Source organism: Barbatula barbatula (assembly GCF_947034865.1).
Source record: "Barbatula barbatula genome assembly, chromosome: 4".
In the NCBI taxonomy this organism is placed as follows: Eukaryota; Metazoa; Chordata; class Actinopteri; order Cypriniformes; family Nemacheilidae; genus Barbatula; species Barbatula barbatula.
Genome location: NC_136768.1, coordinates 10272657 through 10286382, shown reverse-complemented (window position 1 = coordinate 10286382; position 13726 = coordinate 10272657). Strand labels below are relative to the sequence as shown.

Genomic DNA, 13726 nt, shown 5'->3' with positions numbered 1-13726 from the left:
GACTTGGTTTCCCAAAGCTATTTTGGTAAAGACACTGCCCCCTAGTGGGACATATTTCAAGAAACCACAGAAAGGATGACGGGATTCAGTCTCTGTGTGTGATTGGGTATTTTTACAATGTCACATAAATAGTTCAATAGTTGTGTATGAAACAAAACGGCATATTCTCCTTTTTTATTTTTTGAACAGTATATGGCAAAGTTATTATAGTTGACTAAAACTACTAAACATTCCTGTTAGTTGAAAGTGAAAAAAAGTCAGACTAAATATTTGATGAAAAACGAAACAAATGTAAAAGAAGAAAAGAAAACAGCGATAAACTAAAATAAGTTTCAGTTCACAAAAAGTGCAGTGGAGTACCTAAAAATGTATGAAACCTAAACTAAGCCTAAAACTGTAATAATAATACATTTAATGAATATAGTAACATCCAAATAAACCAACAAATGCAAAAATATATATTTAAAAAATGCTGAATACTCAACTAAACTTAACTTGAAACTAAAATTATGAAATATTAAAAGCTAATTACTAATATTTTCAAAACTACAATAAAACTGAACAACTATAATAAAAAAGATTTTATATAACTGTATTAAATACTAGTTAAGTTTATGGTGTATAATAGTAGTTATCATTATATTATTTTATTATATATTCTGTTTTGTAATGTAAAATGTATGTATCAATGGGGATTGAGAGACAAAAAGTAAAATGATAACAGCTAATTCAATACAATTGATATACAATAAACTATTCATATGAATAAATATGAATATAAACTAAATATAATATCAATTGTTATTTTACTAGCCACTAGCACAGGTCGGGCCAGGCATGCACGTCCGATGATACGTCTATAAAAGGTATGGGTTTGAAATGAATGAGTAAATGACAACATTCAGCAGGACATCAATAATAACACCCCATAATAAATAAACAACATTAAAGGGCAAGTCTGGGCAAAAAATGAAAGCGATTAGCTAAACAATACAAAGCCAGAACAGAATGTTGCGCTAATCCCACAAGCCCGTGTTTTCCATCTGCTGCTCTAAGTTTGAAATAGAAAAGGCTTTTCAATTCATAGACGAGGTCGACAACAAGCAGCCAAAGTTAAGTGTGCCAGTTCTTACTAAACATAGATATCATAAAGTAGCTCTTGAAATGGATTGTGGGATAATTTTAACTCTGTCTGCATCTTTGAGTGAGTAACTCTTTAAATAAACCACTAAGTTTGTTGTTGTGACTTTACCTGTGCCCAGAAAGAGGACCTGGTAGTGTCCATCCGCAGCCGTGACCTGGTCCACAGCTATGGAGGTGTACTTGTAGTCGGCATGCGTCCGCACCACCAAGGGCTTCCTGCCGACCGGGTAAATGGGGTTAAACATGACCGGATGATTCCTCACGAATGTCACAACATCATCTGGAAAGTCTTTGGTACTCTGGACGTGAGGCGTGAACGCGCCACCGGGACACTGACAGGAAGAGGACAGGAGACATTAGATGATGCCAAAGGTTAAAATCGGTCTAATTCAATAAATCCTGTTCATCTTTCATCACTCCAAAACCACAGATATTCAAACCGCATTCACTTGGTTTATGGCTAACATATGAAACCCATCAGATACAGTATTTGGGGACTGTTGGTGAGCATTGTTGTTGAATTGTTCAATTATAAATATTTCTCACTACAATATGAGAACTGTGATCAAAGGTAACAGAGTGTTGAATGTCATTTTGTTTTAATACTTTCCAAAGTTTGCAATAATGTAAACAGAACGCCAGAGTGACTGTGCCGAGGCTTAAGCAAGACATTTAGTTGTGACTCACAGTTCCCGGACGTGGGTACGGGATCCGGCCTTGGAAAGCCACCCATTGGAAGTTGGGCCCTTCTCTGTGCGCAAACGGTCCATTGAAAACCGTCAGGATGTCGGCCATGTTGTACACACAAACAGCCGAGCCTCGAAATACAGAACTGGATAGAAAGATACACAAAACACAAACTTAATTTATCTTGGAAGGCTAATCCACGAGACTCAAGCCACAGGGAAAAGGTGTTTCTCTTATTTTGGTTACATGCATGGTTTGGCCTGTAAAGTGCATATTTCGAGGAGACAATCCCTCACAAAAGGATAGTGAGGAATAACAGAGAAGCACAGGCAAAGAAACGAACACTGTTTGGCTTAGCCAAACCCAAACCCATTAGAAAACCACACAGGTCCAACTAGGTTCAGCAGCACAGGGAAGATCATGGGGTTGAGAGGAAGTGTGTTTGAAAAATGCAACCACTGTTTGGAAACCTTGACCGAACCCTGTTTAACCACGCCTCAACACAACCAAACATACATCAGAAGCCACGACAGAAGCCAAAACACAACAAATACATTGAAGTAATATCTCATTATTGTTTTTTTTTTGGAGTAAATGTTCCAACTGCGCGCAAATAAAAACTTAAATACTCTGCTTCTTTTACATAAAAAAAGTTTCAAGTTATCACGTGTCTCCTGTTGAGTTTATACAGTTATCTGAATCATGTCTCAACCTGTTCTAGGAAAAGAAAATCATCACAGAAGAACGTCACTGGATGACCTCCTCAACCAACTTTCCCATCCCCCAGCACCCTCGGGTTTGGTCACATGTTCGCTAAAATCCCAGCATCACCTCCCCAACCTGATGCAAGTTCCAATATTGCTGTTGGCCTTACCTTGTGGAGGTGAAGACTCCAAAGACGAGTAGGCCTTTTGGGTGGTCCGTCTCCAAAAGAAACACATTCTCTGGAAGGAAAGAAACACCCACTCACTCAGTGACTGAATATTTTTCATTACACATGTGTTCTAACAGTAATACAACAGGTGAAAGAGTGTAAATCTATCGCGGGCATAACCTCTCATGTGAAGATCAACTGTGTTGAGTGTTTTATGATCGTTACAGGATTTTAATGAGGTGAGAAGAGTTACGTATGACCTGTGGATGTGTGGACTTTTAGTAGTTTCAAAAGCCACATTTTTTAATGGAAAGTCACAGAATAGTCCATATGAAATGAATTGAAACGAAATAATAATGTGCGAAAATTGTTTTTGATGTTTAATATGCATCTCACCAATGGACAACATGATCAAATCAAATAATAATGTGCGAAAAAAGTTTTTTATGTTTTAAATGCAACTCACCAATAGCCAAAATAATAAAAATAATAAAAATGGAAATAATGTGAGAAATTTGTATTTAATGTTTAAAATGCAACTCACCAATGGCCAAAATTATAAAATAAAATGTAATAAATTAAAAAATGTAATAAAATAATGTGCGAAAATTTTATTTAATGTTTAAAATGCAACTCGCCAAGGGACAAAATGATTAAAATAAAATTATAATGTGTTTTTAATTTGAAGTGTTTAAATAAAAAAATGTTTGGTGTATAAACTATTTGGCATCATCCAATTAAATATGCACAAATTTGCAGTCTGCAAAAATGGTTAAATTAACGTTATTATTTTATGGCTTTATTAATTGTTTTACAGCAAAATATAGCTAAAAGAGTTAAAAATAGAGTTTTTTTTAACCAAGACTAACTGCATTATCTACTCTTAACTAGAATGTTGAATTTGATAATAAGCAGAACGTGTGTGTGCACGCGTGTGTGCGTAGTCTCACCAAGCTCATCAAAATGGGTCTCGGTACCATCCTCTTCCAGAACTGAACACACCATGCGAGCCTTCAAGAATGTGGTCCACTTGTTTACCAGACTGCGTTGTCCACCCATATCATTCTTAACAGATGATTGTGACTTAAAATGCATTCTTTACAAATCACAACCATAGAGGTGTGTTGGATTCACAGACACTTACAGGACACACCCGAGCCACCATGGTGTGGATGTTTTTAGTGTTTCCACTGCTGTCAGTCAGTCTCTCACGCAGGAAGAAGTAAAGCTTGGCGTCGTTCGGGTCCAAGCCGTCAGGAATCAAGTGGGCATCAATAAACAGCGGCTCTAGTCAAAACAGAAGAAACATTCATATTAAAACAATCATTTTACTGTGTGAACCACAAAAGAGATGAAGATGATCTCATCTTTGTTTTGCTTGCAGTTTGTGTGAAATATGATATAGCTTCTATTTATTTCACACATTTAGAACAAATAGATTGTGCATGTTTAGATAACATCACACAGAGGATAATACGACCCCTGTTAAAACATTATGCATGTATATATATTTTCGTTTTTCATTGTAACAGGATCCAGGATCTGTTCTGACCTCAAACAGTTCCTTTTGACGTGGATAAAAACAGCCTTGACTTGTGGTTTGTGTATTATTTTACTGAAATGACATGGAAAGCGAACATTTAATTTAATGTTTAAAAAATAAAAAGTTATGTGTGGTTAAAGTGTACTGATGTTATATACAATTTCCTGATGGAGCTTTCCCTCAGGATTGCTATTTTATACCCATTTTATACTAAAACATACTTTTTATCAATTTTGTCTTTCCTGGGAATAAAAATACACACAGTCAATTGTTGAGTGTAGGTGTATAAAGCTATAAAATTAACGTTGACAGCATCAGCTCAGGAATATAAAAAAACACAAGTGTGCTGTATATAGCAGATGTCTGACGCAAAGGTTGAATTCTTGGCCAAGAATGTTATTGTGTTCTTCTCTGACACTTTGAAGGCGACACTTTTTTTTACTGAGAATACCGTTTCGTTTTCTCGTGGGGAAAAGTTGAGAGGTAAGATGTTGAGAAAAGATCTCGGTGTGATTTCTATTACATCTCACTGCTGTCTAGAAGAAGAGATCTAATTTGTGATGCTTGATGTACTGTAGTCAAACATCAAACTACATAATGATTATGATGTAAAACATAGCAGGCATGATCTGTACCACTCAGCCACTTGGAGTTATGTTGGTCGGTCCTCACTGCATTCCTGGTGGTCAGGCTTCTAAAGATGGCCGCATCAGTCCCCATGAAGTCAATGTACATTCCAGAGAACAATTCCTGATCTGAGACACAGACAAAAAGAGAAATCAAGTCATCCTTGTATGCATACACTCTTAAAAATACAGAGATGCCATAGAAGAACAATTTTTGGTTCCACAAAGAATCATTCAGTCAAAGGTTCTTTAAAGAACCGTCTCTTTTTTAACAGAAAGGTTCTTCAGACGTTAAAGGTTCTTTATGGAACCAAAAGGTTCTTCTATGACATCAAATAACCTTTTGAAGCACCTTTGATTAGAGTGTAACATATTATACAGTGATCTTTACATAAAATTACTTTTCAATTACATGTAATATATTTAATCTATTACATTGTTACATGTATAGTTATAAAAACGTATGTAAATATGTTTAATTTAATGACAAATTAGTGATATCTTATCTACACCGGACGTGGCGCGACAAAAGACAATAGAATCATTAGAACCCATTATCATTTCAAATTTAGACCACACTTGTGCGGCGCGGGTCGCTGCCGGTGTAGACACGGTGTAAGAATATGGCTGTTAACTTGGCAAATGACCACGGTATAAACTGGATAATCCACAGCTAGCCGTGCGTTAAAAGATTTTAATGCACTTCGCGGAGGCAACCACCCTTCGATTCGCATCGGATGGTTCTTGCCATTAAAACCCTTTTATAACGCTATTATCCCTCACTTATTGATTTTCTGGGGTATCTGGTCCCAGACTGTTGCTCAGTATAGCGGCTGCATACTTCCTTAGGTTGTTCTTTCTTCACTAATCCTTTGTCTCCATTCCTGAAATCTCTTCTTCCTTTCATCAATGCACAACTCCGTCACTTCATCACTCTGTGTTGCAGGGGCCTGTGGCTGACGTGTGCAGCTCTCGGCCAAGAGTGTGGTGGAAATTTGAGGACAGACGGCAACAGCGAAGGCTGTACTCTGTCACGTCTAGGGCTTCCTTTGATGTTGTCTAAACTGTTCTGAACAATTTCCCTAACTACTTAAAGGGATCGTTCACCACCACAAAAAAATCCATGATTTATTATTTAAAACCTCTTTCTTCTGAGGCACACCAAAGAAGATATTTTCAGAAATGTGTTCGTAGTTTTGCGTCCATACAATGGAATTTAATGAGGCATGAATAAATATTCCTGTATGTGTACTACAAATGTGTTTCCAGTTTGTTCTACTGCTTTCTAATAGCAAATAGGTGCGTGAGAGCATAGATGTGTGCAACTCAACACCTACTAACCAATTACAGATCAAAGCAATACGAGGGTGACATTGTATGACCCAACGCGGTCACATCAGAGAGGAAGATGAACACTTTGTGGGTGTTTGGTGACACTATGGGGTCTTTGATAAAGAGGTCACAGAAAGCATGTGCGTCATGGTGTGAACAGGGAAGCATGTGAGATAAAGACGTAAAAGATGTCACTTACCGAGCATGACTGAAACAGTGTTGACTTGTGGGTTGAACGAACACCTTCCTTTGCCTGATTCGGCTCGTGAAGAGATGTGAAATACTTGCTCCTGCATATGAAGATGAAAACATGGGCTAGTATTGTTTTATCAACATGTATTGCGATTCAAATAACATCTCAACCGGCTTGAATCGTCACATCTTATAATCGATTTTTCAACCCGCTCACATAGAATCGTTACTTCCCTACTGTTTATGGACAGAAATGTTGACCGGATCCTGATTGTCTAGTTTGGTTATGCCTGTCTATAATGTTTAAACCGCCCCAACATTTCTTCTTGCTATCATTTGATCCTACTTCAGAATCTATTCTCATTTTTTATCTTGGCCGACGTCTCAGCCAAAGATCTCTACATGAAGAGATTTCCGAGTACAAGAAATTTCCTAGCAGTGGTTTTGGAGAGCTGCCTTTCTTCTGATTGGTTGAGCAGACTTGACCTGAGGGTTCCAGGTTTCCGTGGCGACTGCCAATGTTACCGTGTCCTCCCTCTTTGGTGTCCCAAGTATTAAGGGAAAACAGAGATGTAAAGTGCCATCGGGGAGTTGGCAAGGATATAGTTTACTGTTGTTAAAGTGATACTTTAAAGTGATATCCAATAATGAAAATTCTGTTGATCCAAATCTGTTAACACTTCTTTGTTATAATGAACACAGGGAAAGATATTTGGAAGAATGCTTATAACCAGACAGATTGTGCCCCCCATTGACTACCTTAGAATGGAATAATTACTTTATACTTTTTTTGTTCTGTTGAACACAAAAGAAGATATTTTGAAACAAGTCAAGTCAAGTCAAGTCAGCTTTATTTATATAGCGCTTTTTACAATTTTCATTGTTACAAAGCAGCTGTACAAGAAAAAAATGACTATAAGTAAAACATAAAAGGTTATGGAATTCAAAACACAGATCAAATATCAGACACACAATAAATTCCTATATGCAGTGTTAATTAAATAAGACAACCAAATTCTAGCAGCCCCCCCGGCCAGGCAAAACAGTGCAAAACAGTATGCAAACGGTGGCGAGGAACCCAAAACTCCATTGGAGGAGAAAAAAAACCTCGGAGGGAAACCAGGCCTAACCAGGGGATTCCAGTTCCCCTCTGGCAAAAACTGCAGCCTCTGCACAAGCTCAACAGTGCTTGCACAACAAGGCGAAAATAAAAATAAAAATTAGATTTAAAATTATCATTAATAATCTAATAGTGGCTGAAGTTTTGTAGGGACGTCACTTCCTTCGTCCAGCATTTGTCAGGTCTAGGAATGGATTGCGCCCTGCCCGCTCCGCTCTTGGAACCTTGGAACAATGAGACAAGACTGGCTGAGAGTAGAGTACTGTTCTGCACTCTTTGATGCAACAAATGCATCAGTTGTATAACAATTTAGGACAGCTAACTGTCTGGGGCACTTTTGACGGCCATTGTATATTTTCCTACTATGATAGTCAATGGGGGCACAGTCTGTTTGGTTACAAGCATTCTTCCAAATATCTTTCTCTGTGTGTTCATCAGAACAAAGACATTCATACAGATTTGGAACAACTTAAAGGTGAATAGATGATTTTCTAAAATTTTAAATACTTGTCTTTATAGACTTTTGGTTTGGGTTTCACAAAGTAACACTGCACACTTTAAAGGTTAGAGGTCATTCTTATTCCAGAATTTTCTTGATAAAATGACTGCTGGTTTGCAGCCAAAGAAATGAGACTGGTTGGAACAGAGTAACTGCTTTCAAACAAATGAAGAAAAGAAAAAAAATACTAGACTCCAAGAATAAGCAGAGATGTCTCAACTCTTTTCTTCTGGCCATTGTTTTTTTTTCTCTTCTCACCTCCTGTTGTAATCTTTTCTCGTCGCTACTCATCTTATCTAATCGTTTCATGCCTTCCTCATGTCTTCCTTCTCCGTTCTACTTCAGCCATGTTGCATCTTCTAATCGAACTCCATCTCCACCTTTCTTCTCTTTTTTACTCTCATTCACTTGTTTGTATATTTTTCATAGACTTGTAAAAGAACCAGCGTTTAACTCTTAGCAGCATCTAGTGGTGAGGTTGCGAATTCTAACCAATGGCTCATTCCACCCCACCCTTTCAAAGCACTACGGTGGATTGCACAGGACTAAGATTTTGTCACGTTTTTGCTTCTTTTGTCACGTTTTGAGATCTTTAGCACCGTTTGTCCGTTTAGGGCTACTGTAGAAACAACATGGCAAATTCCATTTAACGGGACCGCGCTGTAAGTAGATAGAAATAGCTCATTCTAAGGTAAGATCCTTATACACCTCTGAAGACATAGTTATATGTATCATATTGCAATTCTCTCAATAGATCCTCCAAAAAAATAACACATCACTTTAAAAGGCTTCAAATGATCTTTAAATGAAGCCCAATAATACACATATTTACCAGAACACTGGGCCGGATTTTTTACAATTGTACTTTTAAACAAAGTCCAATTTCCAAATCCATCTTAATCCACTTTAGATGTATGCAGCAAACACAGACAAATGAAAGTGAAACTGGACGAAATCAAACGCTCTAGCTGCTTTTCATTAGTTTGTGTAAACTGACCTCAGGACGTCTGCCACGGTTGACATATACACACACGGGACTGTAGGCTCCACTGCCGCAGATGAACAGATGCGTTCTGTTATAGGGCTGGATTACTCGTAAGAAGTTTCCACAGCCGTGCTGAAAAGAATGACATTGCAGACGTATTTATCAATTACGGATAAAAAACATTTTTAAAGGGAAAGCTCGCGCAAAAATGAAAATTATTATTTCACTCATGTCAATCCAAAACTTTATGCTGTAATTATTTTGTCTGATTAAAAGGAGATTTTATTCTTACATGGAAAGCTTAAAATCTACAATAAAATTACTGATGATACTGATCAGAAGTGAGAGCTTATATAGGGTAGGAATTCAAGGCCCATCTAGAAATCCAGGAATCCAAATCTTAGTTAACGCCAAACCAGCTGGACATGATCCTTCGAAGAAAGAGGAGAAGAGATGGACGAGTAAAGAAAGAAAAGAAACGGCAGGGGAACAGTTAGAAATTTGGCGGACTGTCACGAAACAGCAGCTGCATGGGCTCTGTGTTAGCAAGCATGCACATACGCTCCCGTACGGGTCCTTGAAGAGCAACTTTAGAAATATAACAACATTTCCAACAGCACACGCCCTTCTATGCTTTCTCTTTCACATTTTTGTCATTAATATTTATTTTCCTGTGGCAAATATGAACATTATCCTCCTCTGGCTTGTTTCCGCTAGATTTATGGTACATTACCTTGATCTTCTGCACAAGTCTTTCGCAGTTCGTGGTTCACGTACGGATCATGCAGAATTAACAAGAGGGAGCACTATAAACATGTCTTTATAATATTTACAGCTCTGGTAAAGAAAAGCTTAGTTTTTCCCAAATGATGCAGATGGATTTGGGTCACGTGTGGTCATGCAACGCTGCCGGGAATGAGGGATGGGGTATATCCCTGTGAGGAGGGGAAACCTAACAGAGAGGGGCAATGATTCAAAAGATCCAAATAAAATGTCTGGGAAAATCTGTGGTGTAATTTAAACACATGCCTAACTGCAAACTCAAAGCAGCATTCATTACCATGTGTCACCTGTTAACACCCTCTCACCCAATGTTAACCCTCCGGTTATGTTTGGGGTCAAACTCTCAATTCAGAGAATTCTGAAATCAGATGCACAAATAAAACATATACGAATAAAATTGATAAATCGCTCATTGCATTGTTGTGTCTGAGTTTGCTGCGTCTGATTACGCAGCGCTTCTAAACCCGAGTATAATGTGTAGGCTAAACTTGCTTTTATCAACAAAAACACGTGATGCAATTCGAACACGACAACCATATCGTGTGGACATTTAAATACACAGGCTGTTTAATTAGTGGATTTTACTTTTGCTTGCGTGACGTAATATTCAATTGTTCTGCCTACTTTAGAAACGATCACGATCTATAAGATCCGCTTGAGAAGTAGACTGTGGATGTCTTTGTAATCGATCACGCCATAAAATCGTCAGATTGCAACCCTAAACAGCAGAGCACTTGATGCGTAAACAATCAAATACACGGTACTATTCCGCGGAAATCCGCGGAAATATACGCGGATACCCGCGGACGCGGATTCCGTCTGGCCCTGGTAATGAGTAAGTAAAAAGAGAAAATGACTTTTTAATTTATTGTGTGTTTAAACCAAACAATAAATTGTTGCTTAAATTTTCACATACAGTAACAGAAGGGTTAAATACTTCAGTACTGTTTTTCAACTAATACAATGTAGGGGAACCTGTCAAGAACACAAAATTACAAAAAGAAGAGAGAAAAAGGATAGAAATGATTCAATACTATTCATATTTATTGTATTGATTCATCTTACTTTTAAGATAAAGATAAGATAAAAATCCTTAAAAAGGTTGAATTATAATTAACTTTTTATAATATTCATATTTTTAAATATTGTGACTTTGTGTTCAAAGATGTCTTTAAATATATTTCTGATAAAAATAAGGTATTTTTCAGATTTGAGTAATGGAAATTTGGAGTAAACATTTTTTTGATCATGCTGTAATGACAATAATTCTACAATACAAAAAAAAGTCCTGTTAAAAATATGCTTGACTTTTGTAATGCAATGCAAAATATAGATTTTTTGTAATAGTTAAAGTTTCAATGTATTTGTATTTCCAATTACATGCACATAAAAACAAATAAAAGACAAAAAAGACAAATGTCTTATTTTGATAAGAGTTACATTTTTCTGCTCTTTTCCCCATATAGTTTCTTTATTCATTTTCTTAAATAATGAGGGGTTTCTATGTACAGTACATTAGAAAGAGCAGTACATTCTTCAAATCATATTTTGTGAAGATACAGTATAGGAATGACTTAAGGGTAAATTATCACTGAACTTTCAATTTTGGATGAACTTTCCCTTGAAATTCATCAGATTATTATCTGATCAAATACAGCTTTGCCTCTGGCTCTTGTGTTGTAGGTGTTAGGAAAAGCTTAGCTGTTATTTTTCTTTGGCCAGCTGAGAACGTCCTCCATTCCTGTATTTCACGTTGTTCTAACACACATAATTAATGACAGACAGGGCCAAGGTGTGACCTCCCGCTGTGCTATAGACAATGACTGAAGACCGATGGGTTCACAACCATCTGTTTCTGATCCACCCGTGACTGTCCGAAATTGTGAAAATAAAAATACAATTTTCGAATCAACACGTGCAGCTGCTTCAGATCAAGGTTAAAATGAGAAGTATAAACACTGATTTACAATCAGCTCATGTGTCGAGCTCTTGCGATTGGTTCAGGACAGGTTTAATTTATGGCTGTGATTGTGCGGAGAATAATGCATGAGATGGCATCACTTCACCAGGCAACAAACAAATAAGAGTCTATTCGAGAATGCGTCCGCCTTCGCTATGAATCAAAGACATGAAAGAGGTGACCAAACATACATTTCCGGGTGTTTGGAAGTGTCAGTGTTCTTACTGTGGGGTCTTTGCCAGCCATTTGACATTCCTCGACCTTACTGGTGGACGCTGGCCAGAAGATCTGAGAGGAAACGGAATAAATGGGAAATTAGAAAAGAATTGACATCAAATGTAAGTGCATAGATATTAAACTGAAATGAATTGAAGATACATACAGAAAAATGTCTTCAATTGAAATGTTAAATTTCAACGTTTACAACTGAAAATAATTAATTTTATTATAATATAATTATTAATCGCCTGAAATTAATTTAATAGGGGTTTTTAAACAAGTTGGAGCTTAAAAGATAAATAAATAAATATTTTTAAATATGAATTCTGCTTTATAATATAGAAGTTACTCTCAAAGTCACATTTTACCATGGCCACATAAATAAATATAATTTTTTAAATATTTAAAAAGAATATTATATTTCATCTCGTGCATTTTACTGTCGACAATTTTCTGCATTGTAATCCAGAAATTACTCTCAGACAGATTTTATCACATTTAGTTTTAGGCTTTCAAGTCAATTCAGGTGGAGCACTGCAAAATAGATGCAAGATAGATGCAAAGACCAGCAGACAACCATTCATCTGTGATGTTATGCCAGTCTTTTTTTGGAATTGAACAGATAAACTTCTATAATTTATGCCAGTTCTCCTCAGGAGTAGATTGTGGTCACCATTGGCTTCCATTCAACCATTGGAGAATTACACTGGTATCGAGAGGTAGTGGCCGTTCTCTCACCTTCAACATGCCTTGGGTAATGTTGTTGATATCCATTGAGAGAAGATGATCCTTACAGCCCACGTACATACGGTCTTGATCTTCATCCATAAAAAGAATCCTGTAGTCCATGGGCTTCTCGGACAAAGTGAAGTGCTCAAAGGACTGGGTTTTCTGTAGTTCTGTAACACACATTTACAAATGTATTATTATTTACGCAGACACTTTCAGACCTTCAGTTTATTCAAGGCCCTATGCATATGACCAACTCGTGTATTCACTGGGAATTGATCCAGTAGAGTTATAAGAACCCTGCCTTCCACACAAACAAACATGTTTGTGAGGTTGTGGTGTTTACCTTCGCTGCTGAAAACGTTAAAAAGCTGTTGAAACATGACCTTATTCCAAAACATAAACACTTCTGTTCACATACTTATAGACGCCACGAGATGCAAGTCAAAAGCATCAAAGTCTTTCTAACAAAGAACCGACTCATGAATATTCATTGTTTTCTTACTCATTCACGGGTGTAAAGCCATTCTATGTCCAGCTATTTATCCACAACCACATTCCTCTCACTTTTGTGCTTTTAGCAACATAAAGTATAAAGAGAAGCTTCGATGAAGCACCTGCATTCACCAAGATGCACATCAACACAAAATCAATTCCCACCTTCTCCAGTGAATGATAACCACTCCATTCCCAAAAGCAGAACTGTGCAAAAGTCTGAATTCAATACATTTACATCCGTGAATTGGGAGTCACAAGTCATTTGATTTACTTTACATTTATTGTATATTTAAATATTATGTACATATAAGACAAACTGTTCTTTGTTTCAAATTCAAGGTGAGGGAGGGAGAGCACTATATACAAAGTCAATGCAAAGACACAAATAGACGCGAACTTGCGGCAGGCGATGCGAATGATGCGAATCAGGTGGCACGATTGTCGTGTGCTGAAAATATTTGTAAGTAAAAATAACAAACTTTTCCCCGCGAGTAATAAAGAGCAAGGAAAGTGATTGTTCACGTTTGGTATGAACA

General features: G+C 37.0%; 1 protein-coding gene across 1 annotated transcript in view; it reads right to left on the bottom strand.

Annotated features, from left to right (window-relative positions):
- The window catches only part of sema3c (sema domain, immunoglobulin domain (Ig), short basic domain, secreted, (semaphorin) 3C), a 44881-nt gene that overhangs the window by 7578 nt on the left and 23577 nt on the right, over positions 1–13726 (bottom strand). The window contains exons 3-12 of the mRNA XM_079454908.1: positions 12702–12862; positions 11970–12032; positions 9014–9133; positions 6405–6495; positions 4883–5002; positions 3849–3991; positions 3655–3769; positions 2705–2774; positions 1831–1975; positions 1253–1475 (exon numbers count right to left, since the gene is read on the bottom strand). Coding sequence (XP_079311034.1) covers positions 1253–1475; positions 1831–1975; positions 2705–2774; positions 3655–3769; positions 3849–3991; positions 4883–5002; positions 6405–6495; positions 9014–9133; positions 11970–12032; positions 12702–12862 — 1251 coding nt within the window. The remainder of the gene's footprint in view (positions 1–1252; positions 1476–1830; positions 1976–2704; positions 2775–3654; positions 3770–3848; positions 3992–4882; positions 5003–6404; positions 6496–9013; positions 9134–11969; positions 12033–12701; positions 12863–13726) is intronic.